The sequence below is a fragment of the Centrocercus urophasianus genome, unplaced genomic scaffold (assembly GCF_019232065.1).
Source record: "Centrocercus urophasianus isolate 14NV4802_14NV808 unplaced genomic scaffold, USGS_Curo_1.0 seq_25, whole genome shotgun sequence".
In the NCBI taxonomy this organism is placed as follows: domain Eukaryota; kingdom Metazoa; phylum Chordata; class Aves; order Galliformes; family Phasianidae; genus Centrocercus; species Centrocercus urophasianus.
In genome coordinates this window covers 757,083-776,113 of record NW_024884811.1, presented here as the reverse complement: position 1 = coordinate 776,113, position 19,031 = coordinate 757,083, and the positions used below count along the sequence as shown (strand labels likewise).

Below are 19,031 nucleotides of genomic sequence, written 5' to 3'. Positions count from 1 at the left end.
AGCATTTTCTGCAGGTGACAGCTTGCATGCGCGTGTGATGATTGCCAGTAGATTTTCTTTACTACATTTTCTTGAATGCCCTGATGTCATATAGAAAATGTCTTTGTTTTGTTTTTCTGTTATTAGAGCTATTCTGCTCACTGAAAAGGAGACAGAAAAATAGATGTCCACGCCCACAGACCCTGGCGCCATGCCTCATCCTGGTCCTTCCCCTGGACCAGGACCTTCACCTGGACCGATTCTAGGACCTAGCCCAGGACCAGGGCCATCTCCTGGCTCAGTTCACAGCATGATGGGGCCAAGTCCAGGTCCACCCAGTGTCCCGCATCAAATGCCAGCAATGGGGCCCACTGATTATCCACAGGAAGGCATGCACCAAATGCATAAGGTAATAAAATAACTTATTACAAGTGAATCTTTTATTCTTAAAACTTCTCTCCAGTGAGTAAGAACCCAACTTCTACTGCATTTAGGCTTGCATAACTGCTACTAGAACTCATGTATCACCTGCAAAACTGCAACAGCACTGTTAGTTCTGTCTTTGTTGCTGAAGATGATACACGCATGAGATTACGTACAGCTGCTTTGCTCTTAATACGCTACTTTGAATTACAGACTTAATAGTTTGGAAATTCTTATTTTTGAAATTCTTTTTGAACTGTGCACTTTCCATACACTAGACCATACTAAAGAAATGTTGGAATTGTAAGTATTAAAGTCTTAGAGTAGATGATTCTAACCACCTTTTACCTTTTGTCCTTATCAGTTTTGGAGCGTCGTGCTGCCGTAAAATTTTTCTGAGTTCTTTAGTTTTGCACAATTTAATTTGATTTAATTATGATTTGATTTAATTTTGATATTCATTTTAATACTTTTAATGGCTTGTGCTACAAATTTGTTTAATCTTCTGTGTTGGATGAAAAACTTCTGTGTTTTGAAATACTTTTACAGAGACTCCTTCTTATTAATGAATTTTAAACTCCATATTGTAGAATGTGTGAATAATTGTACATTAGCTGTTGTCATACACTTAATGTTGCACGTGTACTTGGGCTATTCTTTATGTCTTCTGCTTTGAGAAGATTTTTGAAGGAGCAGAATTTTCTGTTTGGGAACAATCTCTTAACTCAAACTGTTAACATGTCATTTTCATGCAGCTGTGAACCACATATTTGGAACTAATGATCACTTAAACTTCACTGATATTCTGCTTTCAGAAGAATGAAGTAGCAGCTTTCAGAACCAAGATTCACAAGGCATTTTGCTAACTTGTTGATGCTATGTGTTACTTATATAAGCTATTGTGACTTGACCCTGGCTGACTGACGATGCCCACCTAAGCCATTCTCTAAGTTCCTCAGCAAGGCAGGGCAAGAAGGTGCAGGAGATACAGTGAGTAAGTTAGCAGATTGAGAAAAGCACAGGGAAATCACTCAGCAATGGCTGTTGCAGGCAAAACAGACTAGATTTAGGGAAGATTAGTGGAATTGATATCTGCAGGGCTGTTTTTCTCACGTTTTCCTATTCCTCTTTCTCACTACTACTGTGCAGCATTTTAGCCTTTCTCAGAGCCATTATCACAGAAGTGCAACTGGCTCATAGCTCAGCTTTGACTAGCAGTGGGTCCCTTTTGGAGCCAGCTGGAAACAGGCTTTCATACTGTGGGGCAGCTGCTGTGCTGTGCTTAGAGGCCATCCCTACAGCTCGCTGCAACTGAACCTTGCCATGTAAACTTACATATTATGTAAGCACATCGGTAAAGAAATTTAAATCAAAGTGATAATATAGTCTTAAAGTAATGTAAATATATCTTCATTTTCCTTGTGAATTGACAACTTTGTGTGTAATTTTCACATATGGATTAATTTTAGTCACTAAAGCAGTTAAAATGTCTATTCAGTAGAGACATAACACTGCCATGTTACAGTGCATGAAGAACTGTATCATTAAAATTTCTAATAATGCAATGACAGCTGAAGTGAAGAAGGCCATGATCCAACTCCCTGTTTGTACTAAACTGTTGCAGTTGTAATCTCTGAAAAATCAATACCTTAAAAACTATGTCTTGCATGTGGATCTTGAAGTAAGTTAGCAATTAGCTAGGCCAGATTTACTATTTTCAATTGATATTTCCTTGTTTGTAAGGTGGTTGACTACCTAAGGTGCCATTACTCTGTTGAGTGCTCCAAACATCTTAGATGGATAAGATTTACATCCTTCAATTGTCTCAGTTCTTTCTTTATTAAGAGATTCTGTGCCTGAAGAAGGTAAGTCTAACACCAGGAATTTCGTAGTCCAGCAGTTCAATATCCCATATATTGTCTTCAGCTGCTATATCATGTTTCATCTTGTATGTTCATAGAATTATAGAATAGCCTGGGTTGAAGAGGACCTAAAAGTTCAAGATGTTCTTCAGATGTCTGATGTTATATCAGCATTAGAAATAATCATTAAACTTCTTTCAGAGATAGTGCGTGTGAGAGACAGAGACACAGAAGCTCAGACTAAGCTACAAAATAAATCTGTTGAACTGATGCAGGTGGAAAGTTGTTGGGTTTTTTTTTCAGTGTAGATCAATTTTCTAGACTGTTCTTATGTGCAACTCCAGAAGTAGTGCATTGAAACAACCAAGAGAGAAGTTCTGGGAAGGGTCTGTTAAGAAAGTTTTTGAAAGTGTGCCTCTAGACTGTTTTGCAATTGCTGCTTGAGTGACATTCCATGTAGTTAAAAGAAATCTGGTCAGCCGCTTGTAATTTTCAGTTTGACCAGGTAGTTTTTTTTTCTATTTGGCTTTATTTTAAGTTGTTTATTCGAAGCTGGTCCATGGCCTTTGTGTCATGATGGAACATGGTGTTTTGGGTTGGGTTGTGGTTTTTTTTAATCTTTTTTTTTAAGTGGACAAGCAAAAGTGTAGTGAAAGTGAGAGAGTAAGCAGAAACTGTTCCATTTATGCAATTACTTGTTTATTGCACAAATGCAGTGGGATTGTGGTTTTCACTTTCAAAATCCACCAAGAAGGTGGCATAGTACCTTAAATCTTTGTTAGATGTTTGGCTAGCTTGCAGACCATCATGCATGAAAATGAAAATATGCGAAAGTAGGTTAATAAGTGATTAAGTAAAAGTTACGATTCCTACAGTTTGATTACTTAAAAGTAGTTACTATTGAAAGATGGAGACTCTATATTCACTCTATAATAACCCCAGAAAACTTCCACAGGAAAATTTACAGTCAATTTACATAATAACGTAGCTTTCATAGAAACAGCAGGTTAATTATCTTTCCTGTTACTTGCTCAAGAAATGTTCGGACTACCAATGAAATTGCTGGGAAGGTCATTACAATTCAATTTTCATTGATGTGCATTTTGGGTGCAAGAGAACACAGACTCAAGGAGAGGTACTTAGAGATCTTTTGGGGCCCTGTGAAATGGGTAAAGTGTAACAGCCTTGGATTTTATCATGAGCTGAAAATAATGGGAAGGTGGGAAAAATCAGAGGAAAGTGTAGTTACATGATTGCCTTGATTTTACTCTTCCAGTGAATTTACTGTTCTGGGCTTGCAAAGCAAGGTTTTGGTAATGGTGCTGCTGTTACATTGGTTCAAGTCCTCAGCTAACTTTGTAACTATGTAGCATTTCAAAGAGGTTTTGAGAAATAACGATTTTTCAAGTTGAGTAGTCTTTATCTGTTTGTTTTTATGTATTTTTTCACGGACTGTAGTGGTGCTTTTAGATTAAATATATCCTTGAAAACACAAGTCTCATTGCATAACTTAGCATCATTGAAACTAATTTTGTCTTGGAAGAAATTTATGCCACCTTCGTCTTTCTTTTAGCTTTTTTAGTAAAAACAGATCCATCAGTTCTGCCTTTTTAAATCTGCTTCTAATTAATTTCTCCTTTAGACTTTCACAGCATAATTTCTGCAAACATAGTGAAGCAAACCCAATTTTTATTAAACTTATCCTCCCTTCTGTTTGACTTGAAACGTTTGATTTTGTTCCAGATTTTGTTTTGCTTTCAATTTTTTGAGAAAAAGAAAAAAAAAAAAAAAAGATCTTTAAAAAACCCTTTTTTTTTTTGTCAGCTCTTCTTCCCACAGAATTATTCCTCCAGCTGGCATTTCTGTTTATGGTCATGTACCTATCCTTCCATTCCTGTTTGTTTTGCCTTAAATTCTTTTTGAAAGGAGAAGTGTGGACATGTGTTTGCTTTCTTCCTCATTTCTTTTCATTAGCGCCCAAATTGTTTGTCCACCTTCTCCTGTGCTTGTATTTCTGATGCCCTGGATATATATGTGTGTACTGTCTCAAGCTCTTTGAAGTTTCTAGCATCAAGAGAGGCTGCACTGTTGCTGTCCATTCATGCAGTGATGCCCATCCCTGCTGTCACACCACAGGTGTGTACAACCATAGTCTTCTGTTAAAGAAATCAGATCTGGTTTCCTACTCAGTATGTTTCTCCTCTTGGAGGTCCTAAAGATTGAGTTATAGATATGTACTGCGGCAAAATAGGAATGGTTCTGGTTGTACAAGTATTTCTGTTAGTGTAATATTCAGCTTGGTAAGGTGTGAGCTAAGCATTCTCATCAGGGTTGATTGCCTTTATAAACAGGGGAGAAGAGACAAGAAGAGCGTTTTGCACTTCAGAAAAGGGTGTTAGCTTTATTTGATCAGCATAATGAAACTATTTTTCACACGTCAGTCTGCCTTTATGTTTCTGTTCCATATCCCAAACTCGTACTCAAAAATACAGTATCAGGGTTTTTTTTCTGATACAAGTTTATTTCACAAGTGTTTTTGTTCTGGCATGATTAAACATCCTATTGAAACACAATTCCTATTTGCTCCTCCTTTTTTTGTAACTTTTTTTTTTAACCTTTAGTTTCTGGTAAGGAAGAAATGATAGTGAAATGATTCAAAAATGCTGAATTAAAAACAACAACAACAACAACACTTTTTGTTTAAAGATGCTTTAAATCTTGTGAAATTATTTTGATGGAAAATAAATAGTTTTATGAAGAATTTACAAATAAAGTGTAGAGTTTTGTCTTCTTTCCCATTTTCTGTATAAAATGGATTAATTAAAATTGGGTTGTCCTTATGCAACAAATTTCTCAAAGAGAAGAAGTTTCTCTATGTTTTCCTTTAAGTTAATGTAGCTTCTTAGGCAACCTGTATTTTCAATTGGAGTAAGTTTTTCTATCTCTGTTATAAAGAGTTCCCAATTAATAGGCCTGCATGTATATTAAACAAACTGCAAGGTCTCTGTGTACAATCGGTTTGCAATAACAATGTTTAGTGTAGCAGTGTATATGTTCTAGAGTGAGGCAGTTTGGTGTTTCTGTATAGAGATGAATGACTTTTTTTCCTCATACCAAGCCTTGCAAATGAAGTTATCTGAAGTTATCAGTGAGTAAGAAGAATCTCATTTCATTTTAGGGACCTTGTGTAATTTTTGTTCTCAGGTAAACATTTTTAGTTTTCTTTTTCTACTGATACCACTTTTTGCCTTATTCTCATACTTGGAATTTGACAGTTTCTATTAAGGAACAATTTCCAGTGCACTGCATGCCTCCAGCATGTTTTTCTGACCCCAAGCTGTATTCTCTGCACCGTCTTTGGAAGACATTTGGCCCTGTTCTGCATACCAAATACCATGGTAACTGTAGTTCTTGAGTGAATAAAGTATCAGGAACTGTATAGAGCGCAAGTATTTGTGTAGAACCTTGTCTCCCCTTCCTTGATTGCCTTAACCTCTTCTTTGCAGGCAAAACTAGGGAACCTGTAGCAATTATATCTTTGTGTTTGAAGAGAAAAAGTGTTTGGGGCATTCCAGTAGAGCAGAGATAGAAAGGGCAAAGTTTGGGCTAAAAATAGCTCAAGCCAAGCCACAGGCTGTACTTTAACAAGTTGGTGTATGTTGCACCACTTTGTAATATGAGACCAGTGCCGTTCATGTGCTTGTATGTGAGCAGTTTGCCTCCCTGACGTTGCCAAACAGATCCTAAGGAGGGGGGAAAAAAAAAGTCAAAAAAAGATACGGACAGGGAACAAACGAGCAGTCCAGTGGTGCTTTGTGCTTTCCAAAATGTTTGACTCCAGGGGTAAATGTGTCAGATGAATTTATTTGAATGACAGTTAAGAAAAGTTTGTACTTCTCTATTTTGTATTTACTTAGGTTTTGAGTTAAATTCCTTTGGATTTTTGTAGTGAACTTATGTACTGTTTCTGTTTAAATACTTATTTTGTTTTCACAGACCATTGATGGCTTACATGAGAAAGGAATGGTTGAAGACGTTCATTGTGGCTCCATGAAGACTATGCGACCTCCTCACCCTGGGATGGGCCCACCTCAGAGTCCAATGGACCAGCATAGCCAAGGTTCATACATACTATGCATGCTATATGAATTTGAGACTGCATTCTGCTGCGGAGAGTCAGTAGTTCCATGGAATAGTTTTCTAATTGTTTTCATTCATCTTTGCTTGGAAAAACTTAGCTCAAATCAGGCAGCAAGGTGAATAACATCCTGTCTGGAGTTCTTATTGGTCATGTATTGAAAAAAAGAAGAAAGGCGTTTCCTTAAGGTTCAACGCCATGGCTAGGGCAAATAATTGGAGTAAGCCTTTTACAGATGTTAGCTTTTGTCTGTTAAACAGATGTGGCTAAACTGAAGTGCAATAGAATATTATCTATTTTATTCTGTTGATGAAGGAATGGTAAGAGAAGAATCCAAGCAAACCTGAAGAAGTCTCCTTTAGTATATGTGTTGTTTGATCAGGGCCTGATCAAACTATTTGCCCATTATTTTTTTATGTCAGAAAATAGGAACACCTTTTACTATATTGCTACTTATCTTTATGTCATTCAGCATAAAAGGGCTTGCATTTTGTAAGCAGCTCAATATGCTGGAGATTTATCTGGTAACATCTGGCAGTATTAATTAGTTCAGCAGATAGACTTGGTATAGTGTAGAGTTAATGTATTACTGTAACACCTGAAGAATCCCACCTGAAGTTGAGATTCTGATTTGATACACATTTGATATATTAAGGTATGTTATTGTTTGCTGTGTTTACACATTTATTACAGAGTAAGAAAAATGCTGGAAGGATAGAATAGATATAGGCTAACAAAATGATTTTACCTGGATTACTTTGTGGCTTTGCAGTTTACTGTGACCCTAGTGGCTAATGCATCATTGGAGTCTCCATCTTGGACCTTCAACACCATGAAGTATTGTTTTCCAATTTCATTGTTTCGTATCAGTTAACTGAAAAATAACTTCTACCAGGACAAATTATCCATTGATTAAAACATTTTCACTGACTTCAGTAGCATAAAAGCAGAATCACTTGAGAGCAAAATTTTGAATGACTTTGTGTTCACATTCATTGTTTTGCTTGTAATGAAACTGTTGCTTGAAATGATCAGAACATTTGAAAGTGAGCAATGGGTCCAGTTCAAACATAGTTGGTTCAAATATACAGCAACAAAAATTGCGAATACTGCAAATATAGAAAACTAAGTTGTCTTCTTTTCTGTGCTAGCTGAGATCAGACTTCTCAACTGTGGTGTTCTGCAACAGATCATAGTATTAGTAGTATCTGTGGCAGCTTAAAAATTTCAGGTTCTTGCTCTCTCCTTGTTGTATGTCAGCAATGGTTGCAAGGTGAATCAAGAACACTGGAGCTCTCCCCTGAGTAGGCTTTTTCAAGAAATAGTTTTTTAAAAAAACCGAACCTCCAAAACATTAATATTTAAAGTACTCCATGTTAGTGAGGAGCTTTTCAGCTTTCTTTGCCTGTTTGCCATCTGTTTTTCTTCTAATATGATTGTTTTTTCATGAATGAGATTGGTAGCAGTAGAAGCTCTTACAGGTGATAGGAAGATCTTGTGTGCTGACCTAGTATGTGTATTTCCATGATAGAAAATCACACTTCTTGATAGCCCTCCAACATGTAGTATCCTACTTTCAGTCTGATATACCAGGCAATTAGAGTTGTATTTCCACAACCTCTGAGAAAATAGGATATGTAGTAAAAGAGACTTAAAAAAAAGAGAGAAGTAAAAAGTGTAAGTAACCCTTCTCTCCGTGAGTGCCCACGCTAGAGGGAGTAATGTGAGTTTTCTACAAATACATGGAGAGATGAGTAGTGAATCTTCTAATTTGGACAAAATCTGCAGTTATGCTTGGTATGTTATTAGAAACCAATATTTATGGTATAACGTACACTTGGAGATTTTGGTGTAGTAGCTTGAGTTTCCATATGTAGTTTTAACAAGATGCAAATCAAGTAGAAATTATACGTTATTGGTTCTAGGTCTCTCTCTTTTTTTTTTCTTTTCCATGGTTTATTGCTTGTAGGCTTGAAATCAAAGTAGATGAATACATGTAATGATTACTGTTATTTTCAAAAGTTCAGTGGAAAGTAGCTGAAGATATTCAGAACACTAGGGAATGGGTGACTCTGGACTTCTGCAATTAGTTTAAACATGTAAGCAGAATGGTTACATGTCATTGTTAGCTTAGCATTGATTCTAGGTAAAATAAAAGAGTTTTGTTTGTCTTTTAATTTTGTATGGCTGTCTATGATGCAGGCCATTGGAAACAGTTTTATTGAAAAATCAGTACTGTCAAACAAATATACAGTCATTTTTCTGGGGACTGTAAACTAGGTTGATTTATTAAATTATAAACAGATGCAGAATAGTATTTTTACAGTGAGTAGCACAGTCAGACTTAGCCCATGTAATGGTAAAGCTAGTAGTAGTATGACAGGCACAGTTTGGATGGTCTAATATACTTACAAAAGGTGCCTGGATTGCTACTCTCTTGCAGCAGTTTAAGAGATGAATAGCACTGTATAAAATCAATCTAAGTTCTATTAAATATATTAAACTTGTTAAATGTTAGGTTATAAAACTGTTACTAGAAGTTGGTCATCCTATTGGGAATATTTCTAGTTCATTTCGTGGGTCTGTTTTTGGTTCAGTGCTGTCAAAATATGTAGGCTCTGAAAGTGATGCCTTCTATTTATTTGCTACAGCAGATACAAGAACATAATAACACTGATAGAGCAAACTCTCAGCTCCAAAATACTGTTTTTCAGTATAGTCAGCACCATTAGCTGTGCATTTTTGCCAGCAGTGAACAAGCGCACACATGCTGTGCTCATCAAAATCTGTACCAGCAGAGGTGACTCACTGTTTCACAGCTGCTCTGACAGTTCCATTGTTAGAAAAATGTTGCCTGTGCAGTCCATATTTCATCAGCCCAAACAGATGGAAGTCAGAAGGCACCAAGTCTGGACTGGGATGTGGGTGTGGTAGAACAGCCCAGTAAAAACTGGCAGTATGTTCCATGATATTCAAACTGGTATAGGGCCTGCATTACTGTGTTGCAAGAGAAAGGATGTCTTCTCTGGCCTGACTCTGGAAGTTGGGGCTTTCAGCTTAGTCAGAATGCTGTGATGCAGCGTTCAGAGCTGGTGGTTTGTCCAGGTTCAATGAAATCTGGAAGCACCATCCCTTTTCTGTCCCAAAGGCAGTGAACACCACTTTACCCACTGAGGACTGCATGCTGAGCTTTTTCTTTGTTGGGGAATTCACACATCTCCACTCCGTGGGCTGCTGTTTTGATTCTAGCTCGTGGTGGTGACACCACATCTCATCACTGGTAGTAATGTGATCCAGGAAACTGTCACCTTCAGATTCATATTGGTTCTGCAGATCCTGAAAAACTTACAAACAGTGTTCATTCTTTTTCTGTCTGAGCATTTGTTGGCCTAGTGCGAACTTTGTGATATTCCAATGTTGCCATCGTTATTTACCATGCATTGAAGCCAATATTCACCTCTGCACAAAGTCCTGTTTGTAATCTCCAGATTTAAATGGATGGGTTGATCCAGATGCTTTTCATTTTGTGATGTGACATTTGTGCGTGGCCATTTGAAATGTGGCTTGTCTTCCACATCCCTTTTGCCACAGCTTAAACATATGACCCACTGCCTCACTCGCACTCACTGTTTCTCCGTAAGTGTTCAGCAAGTGTCTATGAATGTCAGCGGGTATCTTTTGTTTTTTTTTTCCCTGCATGGAGGAATTCAGTGACATACTTTTGCTTTATCTGTACTTCCATGTCAGATGCTATTATGTCATACTGCCCTTCTGCTGCCACCTGTTGCATGGCAACAACATGTAATGGAATATTGGTGAGAAGACTATCTCTTCTGCTGGTACCATCAACATCCACCTCTGGCATTGTGGGCCAACATAATAAAATGGGAGGCATAACTTTTGGAGCACTTCTATTTGTCAGTGATCTGGAAATAAGTACAAAATCAGTGCTGATAGCTGTCTTTTGTGTATGAGGTGTAGAATTATGTCATAGGAAGCAACGATGCTGAAAAATGTTCTGGTTGCTCTGGCAGAATTTGATGCGTGTTCCTGTATACAGTGCTTGAAACTATGAAATGGAATGTAGTGCATGCACCCAGGAGCAAGAATAAATTGGATGAAATGTTCTATCACATTACATTATAATACCTGCAGTTAACAACAATGTTGAGAAATATTTAAAGTACTATCAAATGTTTGGAGCATCTGTCATATGAAGAGAAGCTAAGTGATACCTCATACACTCAGCAAAAGGAGCAAAAAGAGAGCCACATTCTTTGCTGTGATGCCCAGTGGCAGAACAGGAGGCAAAATGCACAAATGGAAATCTGCAAAGTTCCACTGGAACGTAAGAAAACAATTTTTAACTGTAGGGGTGGCTGAACAGTGACACTGTTAGCCATGGAGATTGTCTAATACCTATTCATGGAGATAATCTCCAAACCCTTCTGGACATGTTAGTGGGCAGCTTGATGCATCTGACCCTGCTTGAGCAGGTGATTGGGCTAGATAATCTTGGAAAGTCTTTTCCAGCCTTAAGGATTCCATATAATGGTGTCTTGAGTAGAAAATACATAAAAGAATGATTCTGAAACTTGGAAAACTTGCATTTTTGCTTAGAGAATGGTGAGCTGCATTTTTTTTAAATTTTTGATCAATTTCCTCATTTCCAGATGTTAGAGTAGAATGTAATGGATGACTCAAAAACGTACAGGCAAATTCACGTTTTATGAATTCAGACTATATTAAAAATCTGCCTCTTATTTGAAGAAGATTATTAACTTTTGGGACAAGGATTACCCAAATATTTGTGGTAGGTTTTATGTCACTTGAAATGTAAGTCAGTGGTACATGTCTTCCTGATAAATTCTGTAACCCAAAGGGCGGGAATTGTTGTAGAAGGTGAAGGCTTTAATTCTGTCTTATTCATGTTAAGTAGACTGCAATAACCATAGGTCAGATATCTGTGAACCTGTGAAGAGAGTCCAAGATTCTGAGGAGAGCTGTGAAGCTAGAGAAGGAAACAATGGTTTTACTTCTTGGTGAATAGGAAAGTGAATTGTGAATTTGTGATAAATGCATGGACAGTCCTTCTGTATGTGGTGTATGGTTAGAAGTGATCACAAAATCGGATTTAATCTAAACTAAAGTGTTCCAATTAAAACCTTTTTTTAAAAAAAGGAACTTTCAAAAGCATGCATGCACTTTAAAAAAAAACCAACCAAACAAAAAAACAACCAACAGCACAAAATGCATAAATAAATACATAAAATATTGAAATCTGCTTTTCACTGGAAAATGTACACCCACAATTTCACTGTACACCCACAATTTTGAGGATCTAGAAAATGTGCATGTAAATATGGATTATAAATTAGAAATAAATTGAACTGCACATATGGTTGTACATATATATATGATCTGTGTAATCTGAACATGTGCTGCAAATGAACAATCTTGAAATGAGGACCATGAACTTAGAGCAAGTCAGGACAGAATTTTCAAGGTGATGATTATTACAGTCTGTGAAGAAACAAAAAGTGGATCCTTTTTGAGGTGATGAGGTTTACCTTGATGAGTAAATCAAAAACATTTCTAAATTAAATGTGTCATTTTGCTCATAAACACCTATTTTCTGTTTCCGTGAGAGTCACTAGTCTGAGATTTTTGAATTTATTTGTTTACTTTTTAAACTAATTATAATTACTAAAACACGCACCCTTATTATTTAGATTCTGGATTTTTTACTTTCTTGATGTTCAATGGTAAGCTGGTCATGCAGAAATAATCTTGCAGGTTGAGACAGTTTGTTACACTTTTGTTGCAGTCATACCACAACACCATTGCTTATAAATGTTGGACACCAATTTGTAGGCGACCTGTATATCTCCTCAACAGTTACTGCTGGTATCTGTCTCCTCAACAGTTACTGCTTTCCACTGCCAAATTTTAGAAAGGGTAGCATTCCTGACTATTTCCAGCGTCCAGTTTTCTTTTCTTGAAGTCAAGCACAATGATGTCCTTGTTTTAGTCTTAAAACCCTTATTTTAATGCTAATAGATTAAATAGGAAGGGAAGTCCATTGCTCTGACTTCATAGTTGGCTGTTTAAATAATAATCTTACCGCATTTAACTGAATTTGGGCTGTTAATGTTTTCAGCTTATGTGAATGAACACTGCTGGAAGTGTCTATATTGATACTGGAAGTATTTACTTTAATTTGTTTTAAAATTTACTTTAAATTGTTAAAACTGTAAACAGACTTACCCAGAAAATTAAATGTATGTTTAGATTTATTTTGTAAGAGGAATGAGAAGAATCTGCAAAAAGAAGCCTGGTGTTTGTGTGATGGAGGCTATATAAAGTGGACCAAAACTGGAGATACAGTGACTCTCAATAAAGCCAAGTGCAGGATGCTGCACTTGGACTGGGGCAATCCCAGGTGTTTATACAAGCTGTGGGAAGATCTCCCTGAGAGCAGCCCTGTGGAGAAGGACTTGGGGGTCCTGGTGGACAGGAAGCTGCACATGAGCCAGCATTGCGCGCCTGCAGCCTGGAAGGCCAACTGTATCTGGGCTGCATTAAAAAGGGGTGGCCAGCAGGGAGAGGGAGGTGATTGTCCCCTGGCTCCTGTGAGGCCACATCTGGAGTACTGCGTCCAGGCCTGGGGCCTCTGGCACCAGAAAGACACAGAGCTGTTGGAATGGGTTCAGAGGAGGGCCACTAAGATGATCAGAGGGCTGGGAGTACCTCTTCTGTGAGGAAAGGTTGAGGGAACTGGGCTTGTCTAGCTTGGTGCAGGAAAGGCTCTGGGGAGACCTTGTGGCTTTCCAGTGCATGAGGGGAGCGTATAAACAGGAAGGGGAATGACTGTTTACAACAGTGGATAGAGATAGGAGAAGGAGGAATGGTTTCAAACTGAGACAGGGGAGGTTTGATTAGATATTAGGGGGAAGTTTTTCACTCAGAGGGTGGTGACACACTGGAACAAATTGCCCAGTGAGGTTGTGGATGCCTCATCCCTGGAGGCATTCAAGACCAGGCTGGATGTGGCTCAGGGCAGCCTGGTCTAGCAACCTGGTTGGCGACCCTGCACATAGCAGAGGGGTTGAAACTAGATAATCACTGGTTATTTTTAACCCAGGCCATTCGAGGCTTCTATGATAATTTCCTGTGTTTTCCTGGTATTGAGAGTAAAAGTAAAATGCAGTTAGTCTAACATGGGAGTGGCACACAGACCAATTTTGAATAGCTCAGGTGGTTTAAATTGCTATTAGTAGGTGCAAGCGTAAGAACTGCAGGCATTCAAGGTTCTGGGACCTAACCTATGTGTACTTTTAATAACTGATTGGTATTTGTTGAAGTTTGTAGTAAGATAGTTTACAGAATTCATCAAGGTTTTATAATTTCACAGATCATGTTCATTGTCCCTACTGTTTTTAAATTAACTGCAATTTGCTTTCCGATAAGTTTTAAAGATGAAAGAAGATGTGTTGGGTCATCTTACCATCTGCCTGCCAGCATATGACCTCAAAACAGTTTATTTCTCCAGCCCTGGTTTTAAATGATTTTTGCACCCAACTTCCTATTTTTGAATTTGGTGAGTTTTGAAAGGAAGGTCTGTGTCAGTGAGTAGGTGTTCTTTGTCTTTTTCTTGGTTGAGAGTTTCACAAGAACTGACCACTCAGTGGGAAAGCCTTATTCATTTCTCATCATAAAAAAAATTAAAAATGGTAGCCTTGGTCTGGCACAATCACTGTATGTTCTAAAATATTATGCATTCTTGTTATTTATTGAGCTTATACTTGATTCTTGTATTTAAAAAAATAAAATTAATTGATGGCTGAAATGACCATTAAGGTAAATACCATACTGAACTAAATTTCTATAATTTTTTCTGTATCTTAAATAAAATTCTCTTACCTTCTTTTGTAAGCATGTAAACTTCTTATTCTGTTTGGCAGAAAGATTTTACATGTATGATCCTTTGATACTTTAATCATTTGTCCTAATTTTTAGTGAAAGTCAAGATTTCTTTTAAATATTTCATCATTTGAAGTGATAAAAAATAAGGTTCAAGTGCCATTTGATTCAGGATTTTGCTCGTTCTCTTGGAGCTTCATTTGAGTCCTGCCATTTCAGCAGCTTCTTCTTAAGGGATGTTTTATGTTGGCAGTTGAGGTTCCAGTTCCATGATAGGCATCCATGGAAAGAGACATTCGATGTTCTTTGTCTTATACAAAGGTTTAGTCTTTGTCAATTAAGAAGCAGTCATATATAAACTAAATACTTCCTATTTTTGTGTTTGGAGGGTTTTGCAAGGAAAGTCTGTGTCAGTGAATAGGTGTTCTTTGATGCATATGCATTAAAAAAAAAACCAACACAAACCTTAAAACATCAAGCTGCAAAATATACATTGAACTAGAATCATAGAATCCTTAGAGTTGGAAGGAATACCAAAAGGTCATCTAGTCTCATTTGCTGGCAACAGACAGGGATGTCCACAGCTAAATCAAGTTGCTCAGAGCCCTCAACTGGTCACCCATCACCTCTCTGTGCAACCTGTTCCAATGCCTTGCCACCCTCACTATAGAATATTTTTTCATTATATCCAGCCTATATCTACCCTCTTTAAGTTTGAAGTAATTTCCCCTTGTTATGTTGCAACAGACCATGCTGAAGAGTCTGTCCCCTTCTTTCCCGTAACCCCTCTTTAGATACTGAAAAGCTGCTCTCAGGTTCATTGGAGCCTTTTCTTGTCCAGGCTGGACTGCCCCAGCCGTCTCAGCCTGTCCTCATAGGAGAGGTCTGGATCCCTTGGATCATTTCTGTGGCCCTTATCTGGATGCACTCCAACAGGATTATGTCTCTTCTAAGTCTAGTCTAGAACTAGTCTGCCATTCTGATGCCTCTTTGTGTATTTCATGTTAAAGTTTGTCATGCTCCAAGTATGAGGAAAATTGTTCTTTTTAGGAACATTTGAATCACAGAACCGTAACGGCTCAAACAACAGCTCATGTAGCTAATTTCAGGTGGCACCTTGTTCTTGCAGAAAATATTACAACCATCCTGATTTGAGAAAGCTGTTTTTGTACCTTGTGTACTGCCAAAGAAATGTGATGGAATACAGGTGTGACTAGCTGGGGTGCTAAACTTGTGATCATCTCATCTGTTTTAGGTTATATGTCTCCACACCCGTCTCCACTAGGAGCACCAGAGCATGTATCCAGTCCGATGTCCGGAGGAGGTCCAACTCCACCCCAGATGACTCCCAGCCAGCCAGGACCTATTATACCTGGGGACCCGCAAGTTATGAGTCAACCCAACAGAGGTCCCTCCCCTTTCAGCCCTGTACAGCTGCACCAACTTCGGGCTCAGATTCTAGCATACAAAATGTTAGCTAGAGGTCAGCCTTTGCCAGAAAACCTCCAGCTTGCTGTTCAGGGAAAGCGGACCCTTCCTGGCATTCAACAGCAGCAGCCTCCCAGTGCCTTCAACAGACAGTCTGGTAAATGCAGCTAGGCTTTGTGTCATTGCACAAGTAATTCTTGAAGTTCTACCTGTGGAATGTTACAGAAGCATGGTGTTCATGATTATAATTTGGGTCAGCATTCTGAACTTTTATTATTGAGGAAGTGCATAGAACCTGCCTATTATTAATAGAATATTGTACACAGATATAGAAGTGTCCACCTCAATTATACCTGACGTTTTTAAGTGTTAATCATAGTTTATTGATCACAATTTTACTCTTCTTAGAGTAATTTCCAGTTTCCTGTTATTATGCAGTAAAAACAGAAAATTTGGAGCAGGTGAAAGTAAAATGAACTGTTGAGTACGTAAAAGGAAAGTAAAATTCTCTTTATTAGTCTTTCTCTTCCAATGATAATAAATCTTACAGTGCAGTAAGCAAAGCATACTTTGGTCTTGAGAAAACTTTGTTAACACCCTGTACCTCTTACATCTTCTGAACACTTCCATTATTGAGTGAGTGTTAGAAATTGAGTGCTAAGCTGTTTTTTTTTTTGTTGGTAATGATTTTAAGTAGTTCATTTTGGTGTGTATCACTTTGCTAACAAGTAGAGCTTTTTTTGGTTTTGTTTTTTAGGATACATGATTTTACCAAGCTTTGTTATATATTTTCTTTCACAGTAAAATTTTCATAAAGCCTTATATAATGCACAGAAATACTACTTGCCTGAAAAGGCTAGCATGCTAGAGAGCAGAATAGTTATTGAATGCTTGTTTCTTAATATGATTCTTTCCTCTGTCAAATTGTTAGGTATTGGGATGCATGCAATGAGTGGTGCTGCAGCTGGACCAGGGCCTGCTGCAGGAATACCTGGACATACAGCTTCCATTACTCCTAAAACGTGGAATGAAGGTACAGGGGAGCATAAATCTCATATTATTTCATACACAGAGTTAAGGTGAAACAGAGTAGGTAGAGACCAAGAAAAAGATAGAGGGAAAAAAAAAAAAGGGAAAGTTAAAAGTAATACAGGCAAAATAGCATAATCTTTACTGTACCTAGGACTTAAATATCAAGGAGAATCAACCATTTATTCATCTATGAATGACCTGGCCAGATGAAGTTATTGCAGTTAGATGGCCTGAACATCAAGCACCTTTTTAAAATCAAAGTGAAATGCAGAAGCTGCCTGAGGGACACCCATAAAATACATACTTAAGTGGTATTCTCAGCATGCTTAATTGCAGGAGGCTTGTCTTTCACCTGTATTCTTTGTTGCTGTAAACTCAAGTTTTCAAATTTCAAACTCATACATAGCAGAATGAGGCTTTTTATTTTTTTTAATTCCTTTGAAAGAACAGTGTGGTCTTTGAGATCTAAAGAACACTGTAACACTTTTTTTCACATTTTAGTGTGAGAATAATTTTTGGAATAAAAATATTTAGATTTGGATTTACAGGCTCATTTATGGTTTGAAAGTAGAAGGAGGACTGTATTGAAATTCATTAGAAATTACTAAAAATATATTTTGAATTTATTTTTTAAGAGAAATTTAAAGGTGGATATAGTATTTCAGACCAGAATAATTTGTTCCTCACTCAGCAGGAATCTTATACATTGCTGTTGCTCGTGGGTAAATCTGAGGACAGAGAACTGTAACAGTAGATCTTTTTTTAAATACAGAATGAAGTGTATATAAGTGTGTGTTTGTCTGGTAATTTTGAATGTTTTTCTGAACTCACATTCTTCTGCAGAAATTGTCATTAATTTCTTCCTGCGTTCCATATTTCATGTTAGGAGTAAGTATTTTTTTTATGATTCAGGCCAAACTCCAGATATGAGTGTCTCCAGTGCACCGCAGAAACTTCCTGCACCATCTCTGAGTGGGAGGCCTTCTCCTGCCCCTACTGCTGCCCAGCCTGCTGCTGCTATGCCTGGGCCTTCTGTACCACAACCACCACCTGGACAGCCTTCCCCCATTGTTCAGCTGCAGCAAAAGCAGAATCGCATCAGCCCTATTCAAAAGCCACAAGGATTAGACCCTGTTGAAATTCTTCAAGAACGGGAATATAGGTAAAAGTGAATAATATGATTCAAGTATGCATGCAGGTTATTTTTCACTTTCTGGACAGGGAGTCCTTGCAATCCAAGGTAGTAGTGACAATCAAGTAAATACAGTTTCCAGAGAGGAACCATGTCGAAGAAATGTAGAAACATCACACTAAAAGATAATCTAATTCCATCTCAGGTTAGAAAGTAGGAAAGTGTGTTAGTATCACTGCAAACCAACTAAGTTTAAAACAGGCTCAGGAACTCTGCTTGGCTACTGTATTAATGGACGCTTCAAAAGACAAAAGTTAGGAAATCTAAATCGTCGTAATCTACAGAGAAACAAATTTAGTGTGGGAAGTTTTCAAAATTACAAACGAGTTATAAAGGGAATAATGGAAGTCAAAAGGCTAATAAAAGTTAGTGGCTAGAGAAAATTTTATTAGTGTGATCATGAACTTTGCTGAACTCCAAAGAGTAAGGAGATCAGAAGCAAGATTAAAGAAGAGGTTACCAGGAAACCATGGTCTTAAAAGTTGCCTCCCATGTGCCTCAATTCGTTGATGATTTATATTCATATAAATTATAGAGGATAACATTTCTTTCAGAATTAGATAAAGACTTCTCTAGCTTTTTGCCTGTCATCAAGACCCTTAAGACATCAATAGTTAGCCTGGAGAATCCGCAGGGCAAGAAGGGTCTAGACCTGCACCTGAACTGTTTCTAATCATTATCCGTTGGCGATAAGAGACCACACAGCATGTTTTCTTGGTTTGAACTGATAGAACATTTTCCAATTACTGTAATAATGAGTTCATAACAGAAAGGTAGCCAAAATGAATGATGATCGTGCTGAAGACAGGTTTAATGGCATTCACTTTGTGAAGGTAAAGCACCATGAAGTTGTTTAGTATGTGGTACTATGCTCAGAATACAGGCTTTGATCACAGAAAAGCTTTCAATTTCTACATAAAATAATTCTTAAGTAATTTTATGTCATATCATTGTAGTAGTTCTTTTTTTTTTTTTTTTTTTTTTTTTTTTTATGTAATTGATTATTTTTTTATTTTTTTTTTGTTTTTTTTATAATATTTAGTAGAAAAAAAAA

General features: G+C 37.4%; 1 protein-coding gene across 4 annotated transcripts in view; it reads left to right on the top strand.

Moving 5' to 3' along the window:
* Positions 1-19,031, top strand: part of SMARCA2 (SWI/SNF related, matrix associated, actin dependent regulator of chromatin, subfamily a, member 2) — a 103,864-nt gene that overhangs the window by 9,878 nt on the left and 74,955 nt on the right. For all 4 annotated transcript variants that reach the window (XM_042825555.1, XM_042825556.1, XM_042825558.1 and 1 more), the window contains exons 2-6: positions 127-388; positions 6,261-6,384; positions 15,581-15,910; positions 16,685-16,786; positions 17,698-17,947. In XM_042825555.1, coding sequence (XP_042681489.1) covers positions 164-388; positions 6,261-6,384; positions 15,581-15,910; positions 16,685-16,786; positions 17,698-17,947 — 1,031 coding nt within the window. In that variant the 5' untranslated portion in view covers positions 127-163. The remainder of the gene's footprint in view (positions 1-126; positions 389-6,260; positions 6,385-15,580; positions 15,911-16,684; positions 16,787-17,697; positions 17,948-19,031) is intronic.